Source organism: Cataglyphis hispanica, chromosome 14 (genome assembly GCF_021464435.1).
Source record: "Cataglyphis hispanica isolate Lineage 1 chromosome 14, ULB_Chis1_1.0, whole genome shotgun sequence".
Taxonomy (NCBI): Eukaryota; Metazoa; Arthropoda; class Insecta; order Hymenoptera; family Formicidae; genus Cataglyphis; species Cataglyphis hispanica.
This window is the reverse complement of record NC_065967.1, coordinates 407,935-429,408: the sequence shown is the minus strand read 5'-3', so window position 1 is coordinate 429,408 and position 21,474 is coordinate 407,935. Positions and strand designations below refer to the sequence as shown.

Sequence of the window (21,474 nt, the reverse complement as noted above, 5' to 3'; positions counted from 1 at the left end):
GTACCTGGATATTTTTACATCCCATGGACGAATCCATTACAAGATAATTCCGTAATTCTCTTTCAGGGCATCTTCCTCATGTACCTCTACGTGGGCAGTATCGCTGTTATCATCGCAATTTACATATGGGTGCTGATTGACAGCTGCGGCAGCTTGAGTCGCGGCGGTAACGGACTCGGCGATGCGGAACTCGGCGGTGCGTCGCTCAGCAGGTTCGGATCATTAAAACGAGCGCATATCTCCAGGGCCAGGACCGCACCGACCAGTTTTTACATACGTGTCGGCGCGCTCCGTAAGTGATATATATTAATCCGCCAATCGAACGAAAAAACCACGACGTTTCTTACTGTATGATAAAATTTCATTTAAATTCTATTTCTGGATATTGACATTAAAATTTCAAAAGTAAATTCTTTTACATTACAATTAAAATATAACATAAAAAATAAAATTTAAAAATTGAAATTTAATATAAGATTTTTATTCGTATTTCATTTAAAATTTAACGGTATATATTAAAATTTTATGGTATATATCCACGCGTTTAAAAATTTTATGCGAAATTCCAAATATAAACTAAATAAATTTTCATTTAATTAATTTACTTGTAAATTGCGTTCATCATTGATTGACACGTGATTTTCAGTGTTCGGTTTGGCGACGTTGGTATTCAACGGTCTGGAGATGGCGATGCACACGATGATGCAGGGCGCCGAGTGCTTGACCGACGTCGTCTTCGTGCATCCGGTGATGCACGGCCTGTTCACCTTCTTGCAGATGCACTTTCTCTTCGTAAACTCACAGGCAAGCGTCAGTCTTACGTTAATTGCATTAAACAGGAACGTGCATGGTCGGACAATGCGTAAACGCATTTTTTTTCGTTACGCTTTGATGCGTCAACAATTATATATCGCTACAATATACTAGGTGTATAAAACAAAGGCTTGTCTGAATTTTTCATCAAAATTTCAAACGAAATTTCTCACCAAGATATATTTCTTTAATAGATTTCTGTATTTTTTAATTTCGCAATTTTATTTATATCCAAAAGAGAATAAATCCTAACTTCTGTCTCTGCATCCGTGTAGGTCCTCGTAGAACGTTTCGGTCTTGCAGCTCGATTCGGTTTCACTCACCTCGCAGCTACGAATGTCGCGGTCTGGGCACGTCTGGTGATTTGGGATTCCGCGCAAGAATGGACTTACTTTGTGCACTTGGCGCAACACGAACAGGAGACGTCTGTATCTCCTTTGAGTCTTCGAGGATTTCCAGGATCTTTGACGAGACACTCACGAGATCTTATAGGTATGTATTGAATTTTTTTCACCGAGCGAATAAGTTTCTCGAGAGTGAATACTTCAAATTGTTTACTTTAGATGATTCGTCGACGAGAGAAAGCACCTTCAAACCCTATCAACCAGTCTCGAACGAGCAAATCTCACAAGTAATCGCGCTGCAAGAATGCTTGAATACTAATACTCTAGGACAACTGTGGACGTCAAGCATACCCTTCCTGTATCCCTTTATCGTACAATTTAGGTATATTATATTTTCAACTATTTACGCGCTTTCGGCTAAATTTTTAAATAAGTTAAAAAATTTTAATTTTTGAAATCAAATTTTTAATTTGTGAAAATGTTATTTTTTCATTACTGATAACTTTTATAATTTATTTTTTTTTTTTTAGTCTGATCGCGGCCGCGGTGACCTTCGTGATGGGTCAGAACGTCGGTCGGAGTCGACTGACTAAGCAAAAGTTTCACGGCAGCAAGGATTTAAGCGGCCACACTAGAGTAGGTTGCGACGGTTCCAGCAAAGGTCTCTTTCTGGGCATCCTCTGTATGGTTGCCGGCATCGTGGTGATTCTCATCTTCCTCGTCGTGCGAGAGGACGAGAATTTCCCCTCCGCCACGTTATCCTGGCTCACTTGCGGCACCCTGATCGGCATACTGACTCTGAGCAGCTTGATGACAGCCAGCGGTCTCGTGCAGGTGCGACAGATTTCGGTAGTGTCGCGTGCGCCGGCCGCCCTGGACAGTCTCCTGTCAAATGTGTCACTCTTCGGAGTGCAGCTTTACTCCGTCTTCACCATCGTAGTATGCGCCTGCTCGCTGGTCATGTTGGATCACAGCGAGACCGAGGACACGCGGGCCAGGCACATTATGCTGCTGTCAACGTCGATTCTGCAGCTGGTGCAATGCTTCGCACAGAGCACGTTGATCGCCGAGACGTCGCGACGCTCGTGCATAACGCGCTTTCAAATGTTGGCCAAGCCCGGCCGCCAGGTGATCACCTTCCTGCTATTCAGCAACGCCGTCCTGTGGGCCTTCGACACCGTCATCACGCAAAATTGGCTGTCGCAGGAACTGCAGCTCCGGTTCTTTGGCGTGCTCGCCTGGGGCGTGTTGTCAAGAATCGGTTTGCCTCTCCTCATCTTCTACAGATTTCACAGTTGCGTGCTGCTGCTTGAGGCATGGAATAAGTGCTACAGAACGCCCCGAGGAGAGCATCCTCTCAACTGACAACGCGGAATCTCACGCCGACTTTCGTGCAGGTTTGTCGAATAATTTTTATTATTATATATATATATATATCTTCTACAGTTATTTCGCTATTAATAATATAATTACAATAATATTGTTAGTAATTATAATAGATGAAACGCGTGTTAATTTATTTATAAAATACGTAATGATGACAGGCTGCATAATTCTGGCTTACAAGATCTTCATCGTCCCGCAAGATTGATGCTAAAACCGTCGACGGATAGCGGATACGTTTACAAGCGACAATTGTATCCGAATTCGCTGTCATTGGACGCGATGCACCTTCTACCTTACGTGGACAGCGCGAGCTGGCTATACTTGGACCCAAATCCTGTTTTTCCTTATCGTCTACCAAATCTGGAGTGCGACGCGTCGTTTTCGTCCGAGCAACATCATCACCACCATCATCATTACCACCCTCATCGTCATCATCATCATCATCATCATCATCATCACCGTCAAAGGAGACACCGTCGAGTACTGAGCGATCCCGGAGGATGGAACACCGGTACTCGGCTGAACGCGACGCGACATAGGCGAGTACTTAGCAGCGCCGGCGCCGATCTTATGCGAGCGTCGATAGACGAGGCCAATGAAGATAATCTGTCGCCCGAGGAGGAGACAAGAGCATCAACCTTCAGAAAAGTGCCATGGCACCCCAATTTGCATATGCTCAAAATCAGGAGAACGTAGCGTTATTAATACAATCGCGAACGGAAATCTGAAGCAGAGCGCTCGTCCACTGAGTCTCCGAAGAGTGCGATATACCGTTCGGATTTTCACGTGCAATATTTCTAGCTTATAAGTTCACGCTATAGTGTACAAATGATCGCTATAAACGAGCGCCGTAGACGACGACGACGATCGTCTCTGTCGCGAGAGCCATCGGGTTTGCATCGCATTTGTGAGAATGATGAGCGATGCAATGCAACCCTTCATAATTAACGCAGAAAGAGAGAAAGAGAGAGATGTAATTATTACTCGCGAACGTATATTTTTGTATATATTTATTGCAAACATTATATATATATATATATAGATCTGACAGAGGATAACACACGCAACAGAATCCTCGGTAGAACTCCGTTTATTGGAATAATCTAAAGATATATAATTATGTATATGAGATATAATCTAAGCAAAATCCTTTAATAAGGGTTCCCTTCTTCCCATTTTCTCGCCATGTTTACGCATTATTTCAAATAATTAAGATTATATTAGTACATAATCAGAGTTAAATATTGCGCAAAATAATCTTATACCAACATAGATACGATATAATTCATCGTGCAGAGAGAAGATTAATATCTACTCGATTAATAGTTTATGCAAAAATATGTTTAGTAAATACGCCATCAATATTTATTAATCGAATAATATTGTCTGTAATCATTTCTCCGAGATCCTAAAGATTATTCATTTTTAAGATTATTTATCTGCAAAAACGACAATTATATTTTCATATTTCGTTAATTATGATAATGTACTTGTGAACTTAAAAAACTATCAATTATTGTATTTTATATAAGACTTCCGGTGAAAGCTCGATTTGTCGAATCCCTTCTTAAAATATGATCCTGATGAATGGAGTTCTGCCGCCTAGCTTTCTTGTAGAATATTAGGTCGTATTATTTGAATTCCTTATAAGTACTCATCGCGTGACGGTTTATATCTATCTCACGTACAAAGTGGTATTTTATTTTCGTATTTAGTGTTTTATCTTATCAACGTATAATTATATCATCTCTTGGATGAAAAAATAGCAGGGCAGTGCCGATTTCATTCCATCATTAAGTTACGAGCGAGTTACAAGGATATTGATGATATAATAGTGATAAATATAATTTCTATTTTGTTAAATTTTTCATTTTGCAAACCATCATTACGAGAAGTTATTTATCTCGAGTTATTGTAATTAAGGAACTCGACAATATCAAATTAACTAAAATACATACCTTAATATATGGCACTGAAACATATAGATATTAAATATGATAAATGTTGAGAATAAAATGTCAATGACTATATGTAGTCAACTCTAAAGATTTGTTACGTCGATCTTGCGAGTCGGCTAAATACTTGGCGTTATTTCGAGAGCATACCTGCTTTTGGGAAACTGTTAATAACAATATGACAGAGTAAGATCAATAGGAGCATTAGGTAATGAAATACACACACACACACACACACGACGAAATTTTTCTTCTTAGAAAACGCGCGAAGAGCGCTTTGTAATGTATAACAAACTATATTGATCCACAATAAAAGCTCTTTCGAAGATATAAACGTATTACTGATATACTTGTTGTTTGTAATAAATTCTGACTTTACATATACATATACTCCTCTGTATGCAAAGCAATATAAACAAATAATAATTGCACTTAATCCATTAAAGGCGTTCGTTTCATATTTCATTCTCGACGCGCGATTACATTTTAATATAAATTCTTTTTCAAACATAAGAAATAAGTAATTTTTTAATTAATTAATAATAAATTGTAAAAAAATACAATAAAAAATAATTAATTTAAATACAAGAAATATAAATTAGATAATATATATAGTCTATAATCGGATTGGAGATTTCATCTACAACAAGAACAGTAACTGAAATCAAATGCAAAAAGTCTTCAATATTATACTGATGCTAGAATTAATCCTAAGATTAATCCTATATTTATATAATCGATCTCTTAAACTGTAAATTATTTTCACAATAAACCCTTTTTAGCGCAATTTGACGCAACATGAAAAAAGAGTAACTAAACGCAAATCAGCCTTTAATGAATCAATTAACCAAGATGCATTTATTGTAAGGATAGAAGCGATAAGATCGCGATTAATCGAGGCCAACGTCATCCTGAGGGGCCGGTTTCGGGGGATTGGGATGTCCCGCCCCGGCACCGGGAAAACCGGGCATGCTGCCCGGCATGCCACCAACACCGCCGAATTTCGAAGCCATCCTATTGATAAGAGCCATTATCTTGGGATTATTTTGATATTTGAGAACATTTGCCGGATTTGTAGAGATCTCCTTGAAGGCCTCGGCTACTTCCGGATCCTGTAGATGTGTTCGTCAGAGTTATAAATCGTCGCAGAAAATTTATAAAAATTTTAATTCTTGATAATGACGTTCAATTCTCATATTTCACATTCATTTGTATCTCTGTATTATCCGATAATGCATCAGGTACTTTCCAATAGAGAGTACGCCAACACATGACTAAGTATTCTTATTAAAGACTACGACTTTCTCTTGTCACTTACCTGAAAAGTTTGAAGTACGTCAGGATCTTTGAGGAATTGATAGAAATCTCCGGGGGATGGATTGCCAGGATGCTCCGTCTGAGAAGGTCGCGTATTTTCCTCGCGAGCTTTGGCTTTTCGTAATCTTTCCTGCTTCTCGCGCTCCAATTTTTCTTGCGCCAATCGCTCCTTCTTTCTCTTGTGCTCTTCTATCTTTCGCGCCTAATGTATCAATTGTAATATTGTCTAATGTCATTTAATTTTTTTCAAAATTATAATCATTTGAAATTATTCAGGAGAAAAGCTCTTTTTTCGCAAAACTAGTTAAGCATACAAAACAAGAGAATTACATTTATTTGCGGGTGTTTACAAAAATCTTGCAATAGACATAAAGATATTATGCATGCGTGCTTTAAAAATAACAATTAGAAGTGATCGCACAAATTAAGCATGAGGCACCATGATACACTGCAAAATAAAACTGTGAACTTGATGGTGAGTACAAGGTGTACAAGGTTCGATCTAAACATAGGTATAAGTAAATGGGGCATCCTCGCGATCTTTTACGGGAAAGGGATGACTTATCGTAAATCTTTAGGAACACGTCCAAATCTTAAATTATAATGACGTGCAACATGTCTCCGGCCGAAGTGTACATATTGTGATGGCATGGTAATTAAGCTTATATCTATGAGCGAGCTTATTATAGATCGCGGTTCATCTATGAATGTCCCTGATAATTTTGTTATCCAGTTAAAAGGCTCCGAAATATCGAGCTATTTCGTGAAGCTTATATCAAGCTTTGATGAATGCAAATTCAATCTGTGAACATTTAAATCAGTGGCGGAAATATCAAGACAGTCTTTAATGTGCATCAACGCATCACTAATATATCTAACCGAAATCACTATTAAATTTTCATAATTTTATACACGAGAATATTAAAATTGTAAAAAGAAAAATATTTCACATATTAAAAAATTAAGTTGTTTCATTCATGTCACATCAAATATAAATATAATAAAATAAGGAGATGTAATTAATATTATGTTAATGTGCAAAATATGTTGCAGTTTCTCTTTACCATAACAAGTATCTAAAAAGATAATCATTTCTTTTAAGCACAAACCTATTAATTATATGTATACATGTCTACAAGTCCCAGCAAAAAAAAAAATGAGAGAAAATAAAAAATAAAGAGAGAGAGAGAGAGAGAAAGAGAAGGAGCAGAGGAGAAAGAGAGGACTTTTGCACGGCGGGCCACCTTATACGGGCGCGACCCGGGCTTCTAAATATAAAGGCGCCCGCGGTTCTGACGTTCCTCCGCGTCTGTGCGCGTGTATTTTGCAGAGAATCTTCCGTCCCCGCTTGTGTTACGCTTCGGTTAGAAGACGGATTCATCGATGAAGCGGCAAAATTCGCCTCCTGCTCGTAATAAATGAATTTTCGCAGATATTTCTATTTTGAGAATTATAGATTATTGTTAATCTTAATCCTTAAGGGAAATCACTTCTTAATACAAGTCGCGACTTCGTATTCTCGAAACGCTAAAGCAAAGATATGACGGGAATTAAAATTTTCACTTCAGGAGTAAAAATTCAGAAGATACAAAAAAATTCCAGAATATCACAGTATTATCTGAAAATCTTATCACTCGATTTTGCATTTAATTTCTTCATCACGGATATCGCAAGAGGCGCTAGATGTGAACGCAGCTTTAACGTTCCAACGCGCGCTTTCTCGCGAACGACACTGTTTAGCAGACGATTGAAAGCGCGACGGTAGAAAATAGACGATGACATGGTTTCATCATAAATAAAAAAAAAAAAGAAAAAGTAGATAAATAAGTTGGTGACGGCAAAGTGCGCGGCGCGGGGGTGAGATTCGCGAGATGATGTTCAATGTAATTTGCAGGACATGGCACGCAGGATCATCGTCGCACGTAATCAACGGTTTATATCGGCTATCTAGCTTTTGATCCAGATAGAATCCTCAACGAGCACCGGGACCACCGAGGGATATTTTTAAATGCGGGACGATATAGCCCAAAATTTCTAGCCGCATGGCATCACCTATAGAGGAAAGATGCTGTGTACTCGCACTTGTTTTAGTATTCGAGAAGAGTTACTATTAGAATTATCAAGTTGCAAAGTGTATACTTGAAGTTATTAGAAAAAGCGTTTAGCATTATTCCCACAAATATTAATTAAATTTATAAAAAATACAGAAATAATTATAAATATCAGTTAATTGATAACTAAAATATGAATCTTTAAAAAGAAATGCTGGTTTAATTAATATTTTTATGTTGTTATTAATATGTTAATAAATAATTATTAATTATAATAATAAATATTATAATAATAAATAAATATTATGATCATAAAAACGGCAAAATGTTGAATATTCAGAAATCAATTAAAGAGATATCATATTGGTCTCAAAACAACAAAAATATAAATCTAAACTCTAAACTGTCAAATATGTCAAAATTAGCGGAAAACATTTTTTCTTTATTAAATGACCATGTAATTAATAAGCGACAAGGATCGATTAGCGAATACCGATTTTAGTAGAATCACGAGCTCGCATTTTAAGTATTATATCGAAACTATTTCGATCACGAATCTCATGTAGCCACCTCAAATGATCGACCTTGATCTACGTCGCGCCTCCGTAATCATCGTAAAAATAAAACTGCTGCCCGATAATTCTCCTCCACTTTCCGTTCCTTAAGACATTACGCGCTTTTCTATACGTCATAACCAAGTAGAGATCAGAAAATAGGCGATATCGAGGCGTGAGATTCGTCATCAGGGTTCTGGGTCATCGAATTGACCCATATACCGTTGCTGATGCGTCCGATGCTCAGAGCCAAATGTCAAATAAACGCACATATCATCGACTGTTGCCGGCCTCTGGTCGTGGCGTTTTAATGGCGTACTCGATACTGCTTTATAGTACTACTACGTCTCAGGTAAATACTTTTGCATCAAGGTTCAAGTCTTCTCGTGGCCGATGACCGCGAGGTGATCCAAAGGTGGACGCGCCAAAAGGCGGGACGGTGGAAAAAAACGACGACAATCGTCGTCGTCGTCGTCGTCGCGCGCTGTCGCTCTGTGGGATAAGAAGCAGAAGAAGAGGAAGAAGAAAAGAGGGGCGTGTTCGGGGTTTGGCGGTAGTGACAATGCCAGTATCTCGCGGGCTAGTTGGAGTCGAGGGCGACGACTGGATCGAGAAGTGAGAGAGGCACACAAGCTGTGTGCCAACCCTGGCCCAGGCCGATCGCGTAGTGTCTAGTGTGTCGAGATGACGGGCGCGCGGATGAGACCCGCGCTCGTTGTGGGCCTCCTCCTCAGCATTCTAGCTGTCACCTTACAAGGTCAGTAAAATCGTCAAACAGCCATTAGTCCGCTCGAATGGGTCTTAGCATTCTTTTGCAGATCGGACACATACGTCGAGTCGGGTTTCGCGCGAGATCAGTGACGTCGCTCGATTTTATCGATCAATTGATTGAACGCGAGAATCAGATTTTGAACTAATCAAATTGATATCGAGACTACTAAAAGAACTAGAGTTGCTGTGTGAAAAGTGAAGCTTCGGGATGTGCTATAACATCAATCGTTGACGACAACGAGATTGAGACGTTGACGAAGCTATGACGATTGAATGACAAGGTCAATGTTACGTAAAATAACCGGTACACGTCATAGTCTCCAACAACCTATTATCTTCTCATCCCTATAGATGCGCTGATATTTCAACTGTTTGATACATTTGAATTAAGAATCTACTGAGAATATCACTAACAATTCTAATTGATTCAATAATTTTTTTCATTTTATCCAAGAGACGAAATAAAAGTCATATGTATTTTTTGCATTTTATTCTTTGGCTTTATTAATTTGTTATTATATTTAATCAAATAACAAATAAATAAAATCCACTAAATGCAATACATAAACTTTAATTAAATAACTCTATAATGTTTCATAAAATTATTACCAATAATTAAAATAATTAACAATTATTACATATCGTTAAATAAATTTCAGATATATTCTCGACTTCGCGATAAAAATATTTTTCTTTCCGAATAAGATTTAAGTTGCTGATGCTGAAGAGGCATCATGCCGACGTGTCGTTTCAAAGCTTAAATAAAAGTCTCGTATGTTGATTCAAGGATTTGTTATTTTGGGAATCGATGGGAGTTGGCTGTCATCAACCTGCGCGATAATTACATAAGAAACCGCATAAATCCGTGCCAGCCTCGTTCTAAGTCCCGAGAAACGCGAATTGTTCTAATTATGACCCAAACCATTATGAATATTCCATAATCCATCCTCGCGTCACGTCACTCGATAAACGATTGTAAATTTTTATAAACAACGTAAAAATATAAAAATCGATTATCCGCCTTGAGGAAAGACTTATCCATGTCAAGTTTTAAATTCGGTTTTATAATGATAATCGCAAAAAATTCGCTATGTAACTATGTGCTGCAAAAAGCTATACATATCATAGACTATGGAACAAGACTCGCGGAGAATCTATCTTTATCCTGTGCAGCTGCGCTTGCCAAACGACACAGCTGCCTGCGTCTCCTCCTATCACTCGTAACTCAAAATTTCCTCGTATAATAGCATTACCTCGTAAATCGACAAGAAATACAAGTCTTGTGACTAAGAAGACGAAGAAATGTAGTTGTACACTTCTCGATATATGCTCTATGTTAACTCTATAAAGATATAGTTTGTATCTTCCAAGACAGCGTAAGATCATTCATACGTCGCTCAGCGCTTTCAAATCACATCAGTACGATATTAAATTAAAGTATTAAATAAATCGATTTTTTCCACCATATTGTTATTCCATCTCCATATTATTCAATCAAAATACTACATACGTCAGTAAAAAAAATTAATTTTTTTAATAATTAATAATATATGATAAATAGAAAAATAATAATAAATATAATAAATAGAAAAAAATGCAAAGTTTAATGATGTAATATTGAAGAAAGCTAATAAATAAAAAAAAATCGACTAGTACCGATTAAAAGTAGAAAGCTATTTCCTTTCTTGAGGAAATTAGAAGAACGATAGAAATGAAGCTTCGTGCCAGAAATTGCCGTACGTGATATAACAATGAGATATAGCAAAGCTACCGCGCGCGAGATGGAACTTTTCGTGTTTACGATGATCACGTGAGCTCGTAAACTACAATGATTCTCGCTATCTGACGTATAGGTAACTACAGGCGGCATTCAAGCTCGAACAAGATGTTTGGATCTTCTTCAATTTCAGCGATATCAATTCCATTATCATTCTCACGCATTCCATCTCGTCGAATTATATCATCAATGTAGAGACAGAATTAATTCCTTTTCAAAATATAATGCTACTCAAGAAATTAGAACAGTTTAACCAAAACCACTCTACTTGTAATACAAAACTTCCATATTTATTAAAAATTTTTTTCTTTCCACTTTTTCTTTAAGATAAAAATCACCGCGGCTGATTCCCCGAACAAAAATAATGTAATGTTATTGACAATTGATAAATTTCGGCCGACCGACACAACTCAAATTCACAGTTTTTCCACGTAAAAAGACGATAAAAATACGATTCGCTCGCCTAATATATAAATATTTCCGAGTGTTGCTCGACTCAAAGCCGCCTACCCGCCGCTAAACTTAGAAGCCGGCCACGTCCCAGGTACCGCCTAGAAAGATGATATCGACATTTTCTTCGGTGGAAATTCCGCCGTCTTCGCGTTTCGCTGCTGCATTTATGCGCCTATTAAATTAGGTTTCGTCACGAGCAAAATTGCTTTCGATATCGTTTATAGGAGTTAAGAAAAAAATACGTCAAGATTTCCTCGTAAACATATTCTCATAAAATTTGAGATAAATTTCAAGAATGTGAACTAACCACTCGAATAACTAGCCAAGATAAAAATTTTGTATTATATGTGTCAACGGGATAAAATGTTTTTTTTTTTTTCTATTTTATAAATTATCTACATTAACAGTACAGATGATAGATAAAGAAAAATATTAAATAAATACAAATATTCTACATATTTTTAATTCAATATAATTCAATAATCTCTTTTTATATATAAACATAAAAATTTATTAATAATATAAATTCTGCGAGAAAGTTCCGTTTCTATTGAAGAGTCAATTTTTACTTTTCCAACTCTCATTCTCAATCCAAACTCGAAATCTCAATCGGATCATTCAATAGAGAAAGAAAAAAAGAAGCAAATACAGAGAGAAAAAGAAAAAATAGATACATTAACTGAAATAAAAAAAGGTCTATAATATGTGGCTATAAAGAGCGCATTGATGCAGCAATACTTTTATCGGATGACAAGTCGCGTTAGGTGTTCCTGAACACCTGTCGCGTGCACGCGCACGACCCGCACCGCCAGGAGTGCGTAATGACTTTGACAGATTCTTGCGTCACATGGGTCAGATATTTCGGGTTGGTAGTCGCGTGGCGTTAAACTCACCGTCGCCGCGCGCAATCGGTTATCTAATACCGCGCGCGATTTCTTTTGGCACGTTAACATGCGTAACGAGAATTCTCTCTCGAAAATTTCTGGCAGCCAGGCACACTCGATGAAATGCAAACAATGTAAATATCTCGATGTATGCGAAGTTTCTGAAGTATCATGACTAGATTTGTTATCTGATATCGTGTATTAATCAAACGTAATAAATTGTAGATTCGAAGCTCGACTATGTCAAATTAAATCAACATATGTATTTATTTCCAATAGACATTTGTGTGTATATTGATAAAAATTATCTCTCATTTCTCATCTAATTTGCTTCAATTTTTTTTAGAGGAAAAGTTCTACAGATATATTAAAATTTTATAAAAATATTTAAAAAATTTGTAGAAAAATCTGTAATAATAAATATATGTTTAATAATAAATAATAATAAAGAGAAAAAAATCTGCTAGTGGATAAAGACACGCAAATTATAAGATGTAGATTTTTTTGGAGACTTGAGAAAAATGTTAAATGTTGAAATAACGCTTCAGGAGTGCAAAGCGAAGACGAGCCAGAACGAGTGCCATCCGAGGATTTATGTCGGCCATACATCGAGAAAGCGCTCAAAGACATCGGCACAGGTAATACTAGATGATGGCGAATATTCAGCTGGAACACAGCAATTTCTAGAATATTTCATTTGAAGGATCTTTGGACCAGAGCAGTGCAGAGATCGGAATCGAGATTGATCAAGAGAGCCATGAAGCAACACCTGCGAGCGAGGAAGTAAAGTCTTCCAAATATTTTATAGCGCGATTTAACTTAAGATTCAGAAATTAATTGATCTCGAAAAAAATCATTCATTAATCTTTTAAATTAAAAAAAAAAAAAAAAAAATGCGAGCCTTCTCTTTCAGATAAAAAACGTTTTTCTAATTTTCACACAAATGTAATCCTTAATACATATAAATGTAATTTAGAACACACTATGGGTAATTTTTCATGCAATAAAAATTTATTTACAATGTATAGTGTGCTCTAAAAATGAATATACGGATTTATTATCAGAGATCTATTTATTTAGGCTGGCGAGGCAACAGACGATGTTTCGAAAGAAGAGAGTGAAGCCAAGGATGAGGAAGGATCGGTAGAGGAAGATGCTGATGGGAGCAAGGAAGCAACCGAAGAACAAATCGACGCTAGTGAAGAAAAAACAGAAGGAGAATCTGAAAAAGATGAACATAGCAAAGAAGCTGCTGAGAATGTCGAAGTTGGCACTGCTCAAGAAGGTAAAATTAATGATTTAAATAGCAATGATTGATGCTTTCAAATCTAGTCAAATATACATAAAGCTATAAAAATACGTATATTAAACCAAAAAGTTCGATGGCAGAACAAATGAGCGACGTCCGCCGAGATAACCGAAGGCGATGGAGAACAGGTCGATTCTTCCGAAAAGGTGATTGAAAACGAAGCAGCTCAAAGATCGAAGACAGATCGACAATCGACAAATCAAGAATCAACATCAGAAATCGAGTCAAATCAAAATCAAAGCGCGTCAAAATCAAAGCGATCAAGTCATAGAAATCAAATCGATCAGAAGTCAAAGTCAAGATCAAAGCATCAGATCAATCGTCAACAAATCAATCAGTCGATCAGACAATCAAACAATCAGTCGAATCAAATCGTCGAATAATCAGAATCGAGATCAGTCGCTTCTGATAAGATCGAAGATCAGCTACAAGATCGAGCGTCGGATCAGTGGAATCGAAGATGGATCTAGGAAGAAGAAGGAGAAAAAACTGAAGAAACAGAAGCAAAAGAAGGAAAATCGGAAGAGGAGGATACAAAATCTGAGGGAGAAGGGGATGAAGATGTGAAATTGCGTAGCAGGCGAGAAGTCGGCGAGGAAGGAGCAGACGAATCTACAGAAGAAGGTAAAAGAAATCCTACAATAATTTTCAAAACTTAAGAATTTTTCTTTTGTTTTCTTTTGATCTCATATATATTTATAATTATGTTAATTATATCATATTTTATATTGTGTGAACAATTAATATAATTATTTGTATGATAAACTTTACGTTATTTCAGCCGCTAGCGAGGAAGAGCAAGAACCCACCCCAGAGGAAGAGTTAATTCAAGAAATCGAAATCGAAATTCCGGAGAATCTTCGACCGAGAGATCACATCAATCAGTTGCTAAAACTAGACGAAGAGAATGCGGAAAAGGAGAGAGCTATACAAAGAGAAGCTGATATCATCCTCAGGGATCTGAAAAGACTCTATGATAACGCTATAAAGCCGTTAGAAACCATGTACAAATACAGAGATTTGAGTAACAGGCATTTCGGAGGTGAGCAATCTGTAGATGTTACATGCGAGATATTAAATTTAATAATATTTTAATCATTTAAGTGACTACTTTTAATATTATAAAAGAAAATTAATAAATAAAACAAATAAAAATAATTATTAGATAATAATTAAATAATTGGATAATAATAATAATAATTAAAATAAGTAATAATAAAATAATTATAATTATAAGTAATAATTAAAATAATATATAAAATAAAATAGTTAATAAGATTAAAATACAGTCAATAAAATCTAATTTAAAATTTTAGAAGTATCAAAAATAACATAAAAAATAAAATTCAAGATATAATTAATACTGCCAATTACGTAACTGCCAATAACATGTCAGAATATAATTTTAAAAAATATCGCAATAGAAAAATATATAATTTTCTCCACCTAAAATAATAATCTTTTTAATTAATATATTTATCCCACATGATTATTACTGATTATAATACTATATTTCGTCAGATCCCGAAATATTTTCCAAGCCACTAGTGCTCTTTATGGGTCCGTGGAGCGGCGGAAAATCGTCCATCATCAATTATTTGCTCGACATTGAGTACAAACCGATATCTCTAAGAACAGGTGCGTAATTAACGAAAAGAAATACATTTTCTTTTTGTATCTCTTTTGTGTCGCTTTATGCTTGCAAAGTAGTCAGGACATAACAGTAGGAAGCGTGCTAGGAGCATGAATATATAGATAGTGTTTAGGTGGTTTGAGAGAGTGCTTAGAAGAGCATTGCAAATCGCCAAATGGAAAAAATGACACAGGAGCCGAGCCATCACCGGCGTACTTCAACATAATAATGCACGGCGAGGAGGAAGAGATCCTCGACGGCACTCAACTGGCTGCCGATTGGACTTTCTCGGGATTGCAGAAATTCGGCCAGGGTCTGTTGGATCGTCTCAGGGGATTGCGACTTAACAACAAATTGCTAGAAAGGGTAAGCAACCGTGACGAACAATTATCTATATATAATATATTGCGCACCGTAAATATATACATTACGATAGACACAACCCGGAATTAATTTTTCTTTAATATAAATTGAATATTTAGAGTTTCTATTTAGAACAATTATTTCAAATTCTTTTTTTTTATTAAATTAAACTTTAATTATAGTTGCAAAATAAAATTTACGAAAATCTCACTTTTCATTTTATTAATGTTTTAAAATTCTATGCTTTAGATGGAAAAGATAAAAAAAGAAAAATTATAATCACATAGCATAATTAAATCAATCTATGTGACATAATTATGTATTATCATATAATCTCATATATAAACAGATAGTTAATAATTCGTAAAAATTAAATTAAACCAAAAATATAATTATAATTTTATATGCATATTTTAATTTTTCAAATCTTTTGTATTATAGGACATAAAATTATAAGTGAAATTCTCGAATTTTACCACGAATTATAGATCGCTTAAAGTGGGCTTTAACTATCTGCTATAACTATGTCAGGTGAATATCGTCGAGATACCGGGTATCTTGGAAATTCGCAAACAAGTTCAACGTTTATTCCCTTTCAACGACGCTTGCCAGTGGTTCATCGATCGAGCGGACATAATATTTTTGGTTTATGATCCCGCAAAATTGGACGTCGGACCCGAAACCGAGGCGATCCTTGATCAGTTAAAGGGAAGAGAATATCAGGTAAGAAATTGTATGAGAGTATTATAAATAAAATCATTAATATTCTTCAGCATCTTTATCTGAAAAAGAAAAAAAAAGTGTCTCAAATATTCATCTAATATATAACTAATAAATATATAACTTTTTCAAACACAGACCCGCATTATTCTCAATAAAGCCGATCAGGTGAAACCCGAGGAACTGATGAGGGTGCAAGGCGCCCTAATCTGGAATATATCGCCGCTAATGTCGAGTGCCGAACCACCAATAATGTACTCTACATCGTTATGGTCCATACCTTACGAAGCTGGTGCGCCCATCAGATTGCTGTACGCTCAAGAACGCGCATTCCTTCGCGATCTACGATCCGCGATAAACAAGAGAGTCGAGCACAAAATAGCGAGCGCCAGAAGATTCGCCGTAAGTTTAATCCAATTTTTTTTTTTTCAAAGTGACAAGCTTTAATCGACCTTTTCTTACAAATTTCGAACAAATAATTATCGCGAGAAAACAATACAAACACGACAAAAATTCACTTGGATTAAAAAAAAAAAAATTTAGTCGACTCGATTCGTTGATTCGTCGTCTATTTTAGGTACGAGTGCGCAACCACGCAAAGATGGTAGATTGCTACCTGACGACGTACTACAACCACAAGACGTTCTTCGGCAACAAGCGGGAGATCAGCGACAAGATCATCGAGAATCCACAAGATTATCATATTTACGAAGGCCTCAGCACCCTGACCAACATATCGCGCTATGACCTGCCCGATCCGGACGTCTATCGCGACTTCTTCCGGTTGAATCCGCTCTACGACTTTCCGCTGTTGAGCTCGACCTGCACGTACTTCCGCGGCTGCCCGATCAATAGGCTCGACGTGGCAATCGCCTACGATCTACCCGAGCTGGTGGGCAAGTACAAAAAGTCGGTAGAATCAGTGCTGCACGGGAGCGAGGGTAACAGCCCGCCAAGTTGAGTGCGAATCCGCGTTCTGGAAAATAGTTCTTGCTACCATGTAAAGTATGGGTCCAGCGCCATAGCGACCTTCGCTACACCAAGGAGAAATAATAACAGCCTCGGTGACGCGAAAGTCAAGGACGCTCGATGACGCAGTCCGATATTTGAGATGGTACCGAGGACTCTCTTCCTGAAATTCAAGCAGGCGATCGCACTACCCAACTCGTATTCGAAGTGCCCCGATGACAAGAGGTCGGTTCGCGAGAAAAGCCGACGGTCACGAGATAAAGAGAGAGAACGGGAGCGAAAGGACAGGGAAAGCGTGAAAAAGCAACATCACGTATCTCTAGGTCCGAATAATTTAGTCTCGTGCCTCTCAACAGGGCAAAATATGAAGTGTGATATCACGGATTCGATGATCGGTACACCACCTCGTTTGCAGAAAAAGAGCAAGTGCGTGGTTGCTTGTGTCTGGTAAAACAATGCGTACGAGTGTTACCATTCCGATCCAAAAGCGGACAACAGTGACAGTTCCCTACGAATATACATATGTGTTCAGATATCGGTTCCTCTCGGCGAAAATTCGGTACAACAGTGATTTGTCTCGCTTTTTTAAGTACTCGATAAAATTCGTCTAAATTTAATTAAAAAAAAAAAAAAATCTGATTTCAGTATTTTTGTAATCTCTCAATTTATCCATTTTTAATTTCGGTATCTCTAATTTTGAAATATAGGAGATTAACCCTCGTTTAATTCTTTTTTCTTCTTTAAAAAATTTTAGAATTTAATATTTATTCACCTAATTTTAATTTGAAGAAATTTTATTTTAAAAGATTCGCATATCTAAAATTAACTTTATATAGAGAAAAAAAAATAAAGTTTAAAATTTTAATTTTTTCGAAAAAAGATTCAATCACTATTGCACCTAGTCTTTAAATACGTTTGTCTCGCGATGAATCGATGCCTGCTGATAACTTTCATCTCGAAATAAGACAGACTCTTCAAAATAGACATAATGTTAAATAATTGCAACGATTTCGTCCGCCATCAAGGATATATTAAATTAATCGTATCGAAATATTTCCATTGCGAAAGAGATAAAATGATCTCTTCTTGAGGCTTTTGTGGAATACCTTGTATAAGCTGATTTGTGTTCTTATTAAAAAAATGTGTAATTAAATAATTTAAGGTAATTGATCTCTCACGCGTTACTCAGTTAACGTGTGAGACGGATCGTGTGTGAGAGGGAAGATGCTTTCCTGATTAAAAACTTCAACTTTCTTCTCGAGTTCGCGTTAAAAATTATATGTTTCCTATACTTTAAATATACACGCTGTGTCCTTTTAAATAATTATATTGTAAATATTTAAAATAACCTTCCTTTCCAAATTCTTTTATTTTTATTTATTTAGTTTTAGACTATCAGTTCTTCAAGTGTTTAAATTTTTTAATTCCTATAAATTTCCACAAATTCTGTTTAAATCGTTGAATTTTAATAGCTTTTAAATCGCTATTTTATTCTTGGATTTTCATATCGTCGGATACAAATCCTTTTATTCCGTCTTTAGAATGTTTTTGGATGTTCTTATCTATTTCAATTGTATTTCATTAATTTCAGAACAAATTGTTCAATGTATTGGATCACCTTAATATTCACGAATTTAATTGAAGATTAAGACTAAACAAAGACAAATATATTGTAATGTGTTTTCAATCTATTATATGCGCATTATATTTTTCAGAGAAAGCGCGAACGCGTTAGGAGTGGTGCAAGTGAATCCTAATCGCGAATAATACAGAGCAAGCTTTATCATTCACATCATTTAAAATAATTATATAAATGCGCAATTCATGCAGCATCTGTATGTGACATCGTTGTTATTACCATTGTTGTTGCTGTCATCATTGTTATCTTACATTATACGAGACAATTACGTCGAGTAAATTTAATATTGTTACAAAGATGTGTTATATCAAGGCATCTATTTCTTTAGTTAGAGTAAGGTTTAATATATCAATGCACATAATGTATCTAGGCTAAGTAGATATAATTATATGAAATTTATTATAATTATTATATATCTCTAGGCAAATGTGTACGTTTCAAATAAGAATGTGTGTTACAGTCGCTGATTGTGTACATATACGACATCATTTCGCACCTAAATACACAATCGACTACTTTTATTCATATAAGTTGTTAAATAAATACAAATATTGACTCGCGTTTAATAGAATCAACAAAGTTTGTATGTCATAAATATCTTGTCAAAGGATAATTTTTTCTCTCAACATGCAAAGTAACAGTTATAAATGAAATTTATTATTAAAACTTGACTGCCCGTTTTTGCCTAAGAGCATTAAAACATATTCTTTTCTATGCAAAATTATGCAAAAATATTATTATTATGTTCTTTTTTCAGTGTTTTCTTAAAATTCATAGAGATATATTAAAAAGAATTTATAACTCGATAACAATATGTTTAAGAGTTGAAATATGCATTACTCTTAATGAATGTTTTATATTCTAAAACAACATATATCATAGAATGTGAATGTATAGAATGTTTTACTCAAAGCAGGATGCAATGCATTTCCCATGCAAGACACCATACATGGATCTTTCATGCAAGACAGAAGGCAGTACTTACATTCGGCGTAATCTCTCGAAGCCATTCGTCCAATTGCTCATCGAAATCAAGCTTGGAAGCTAATCTCAGATCGATCACCGCTTTCTCGAACTGTCCAAGTAAACTATAAGCCCTTCCTCTGAATTTGTAAGCCGCTGCGCTGTCCGGGTTTAATTCTATAGCACGATCGCAGTCACGAATGCAGGCATTCGGTTTGTTCAATAGCAGAAAAATTTGACCTCGTTTGGCATATAATAAAGCTGCATGAGGATTCAATACGATAGCTTCTGTGTAAAGTTGTATAGCTTTTTCATAGTCTTTTTCCATAAATGCAGAAACTGCTTCGGATCTCTTTGCCTGTGACTCCGCAATTTCTTCTTCTGTGGGTTTTAAAGTTAGATTTCCCATTTTCTGAGGAGGATCATTATCTGGCTCTAAAGTAAAAACATTGTATTGTTATATATTTATCAAAATAATGTAAGAAATATGCACACAATCAAAATAGATAAATATACAAACCAATTACACCAGTCATATCCAATTCCAAGTCACTCTCCTCACTCTCAGATTGAGAATCAGGCTGCGATTCTGCAGGTTCGCTTTTAAATTCACTTTTGGAATCTGATGAATCATTGGCTTTAGTTTCTGGTATCTTGCCGCCATAATGTTCTATCAGGTTTTTGATAGAGGATAATTTCGGATCATGTAAAAGAGATGGATTCTTTATGCACTGCTGAGCTAATTCCTTTAGCTGCTCGACTTCTTTAATAAACTCCATGTTGTCTGTAAACAGATTATGATGTGTCGAATATAATTTTATATATCGATTTAATTGATATAACTGACCAACTGTAAATTTCGCGTAATAAAATCTATACGTCGTGATAGAAAAAAAATGAAATACATATATTTTCATTTATTTTATTTTCACATATCGACCGTATTTTAACTTGAAAGACACGTAATCTAAACGGTCTATTTCTTCAAAAATTATGAATTCTGGCGCATACCATAGGCAAACTCACCAATGTTTATAAACAAGTTTTTTGGAGCAACCGAAGGAGTTTTATTTGAAGACTATCGCGGATATCTGTTATATTATTATTTACTTTTCGACGCCGGATTACTTTGTCGAGACGCACAATAAATTGCGCAACAATTACAATTTCACGATCTCATTCGACGCCGGAAATGGAAGACATTAACGACTTTTAGTTTCGCCGCAATCGAACTTACTGATTGGCCAAGAAATGGATTTTTCATGAAATAACATTTCGATTGCCGACAACTTCAGACGCGAAGAGTCGGAGCATGAACTCAAAATTATATTATTACTCCCATATTCCGCCAAATGACTCGTAAAAAAACTTGTTGCCAAATAACCAAATAATAATAATTACTTACCGCTAAAAGCTTTGTTAGTTTGATCGGCCACCTTATCGCAGCTTTTAAAATCTGTATCAACACTCGCTGTAATATATTCGAAGGAAAAATTTCGTTATAGAAGAAGCGCGTTGAAAGCTGAAAATAGAAATCGCAGAGCGAACCGGGAAGACTGCGCGATAGATTAGC

At 36.0% G+C, this 21,474-nt stretch overlaps 3 protein-coding genes across 4 annotated transcripts in view; 2 read left to right on the top strand and 1 right to left on the bottom strand.

The window, feature by feature from the left end:
• Positions 1-4,836, top strand: part of LOC126854326 (proton channel OtopLc-like) — a 19,607-nt gene extending 14,771 nt beyond the window's left edge. The window contains exons 4-9 of the mRNA XM_050600901.1: positions 67-292; positions 647-804; positions 1,089-1,305; positions 1,377-1,539; positions 1,688-2,554; positions 2,702-4,836. Coding sequence (XP_050456858.1) covers positions 67-292; positions 647-804; positions 1,089-1,305; positions 1,377-1,539; positions 1,688-2,522 — 1,599 coding nt within the window. The 3' untranslated portion in view covers positions 2,523-2,554; positions 2,702-4,836. The remainder of the gene's footprint in view (positions 1-66; positions 293-646; positions 805-1,088; positions 1,306-1,376; positions 1,540-1,687; positions 2,555-2,701) is intronic.
• On the bottom strand, positions 3,539-21,474 carry LOC126854341 (putative protein FAM10A4). 2 transcript variants are annotated; one of them, XM_050600945.1, is made up of 5 exons: positions 21,307-21,474; positions 20,422-20,685; positions 19,924-20,336; positions 5,817-6,017; positions 3,539-5,610 (listed from the first exon to the last, which is right to left on the bottom strand). In XM_050600945.1, the coding sequence occupies exons 2-5, from the start codon at positions 20,678-20,680 to the stop codon at positions 5,389-5,391; spliced, it is 1,095 nt and encodes a 364-aa protein (XP_050456902.1). In that variant the 5' UTR covers positions 20,681-20,685; positions 21,307-21,474; the 3' UTR covers positions 3,539-5,388. The 2 variants fall into 2 exon arrangements, with proteins under 2 accessions (XP_050456902.1, XP_050456901.1); XM_050600944.1 differs by lacking the exon at positions 21,307-21,474 and adding an exon at positions 20,928-21,111.
• Positions 8,895-19,402, top strand: LOC126854503 (sarcalumenin). Its single transcript, XM_050601334.1, has 12 exons — positions 8,895-9,177; positions 12,854-12,943; positions 13,009-13,088; positions 13,386-13,590; positions 13,705-13,988; positions 14,085-14,238; positions 14,396-14,656; positions 15,136-15,252; positions 15,381-15,613; positions 16,142-16,333; positions 16,469-16,732; positions 16,908-19,402. Exons 1-12 carry the CDS (start codon positions 9,105-9,107, stop codon positions 17,289-17,291), a joined length of 2,337 nt encoding a protein of 778 aa, XP_050457291.1. The 5' UTR covers positions 8,895-9,104; the 3' UTR covers positions 17,292-19,402.

Excerpts from the sequence above, each read along its gene's own strand:
- LOC126854341 (XM_050600945.1), bottom strand. The coding sequence starts at position 20,680 with ATGGAGTTTATTAAAGAAGTCGAGCAGCTAAAGGAATTAGCTCAGCAG. Across the intron at positions 20,337-20,421 it reads GGATATGACTGGTGTAATTG|AGCCAGATAATGATCCTCCT; the intron begins GTTTGTATATTT and ends TTTTTACTTTAG. Across the intron at positions 6,018-19,923 it reads TTCGAGAGATTACGCCGAAT|GCGCGAAAGATAGAAGAGCA; the intron begins GTAAGTACTGCC and ends TTGATACATTAG.
- LOC126854503 (XM_050601334.1), top strand. The coding sequence starts at position 9,105 with ATGACGGGCGCGCGGATGAGACCCGCGCTCGTTGTGGGCCTCCTCCTC. Across the intron at positions 14,239-14,395 it reads AGACGAATCTACAGAAGAAG|CCGCTAGCGAGGAAGAGCAA; the intron begins GTAAAAGAAATC and ends ACGTTATTTCAG. Across the intron at positions 15,253-15,380 it reads ACCGATATCTCTAAGAACAG|GTGGTTTGAGAGAGTGCTTA; the intron begins GTGCGTAATTAA and ends GATAGTGTTTAG.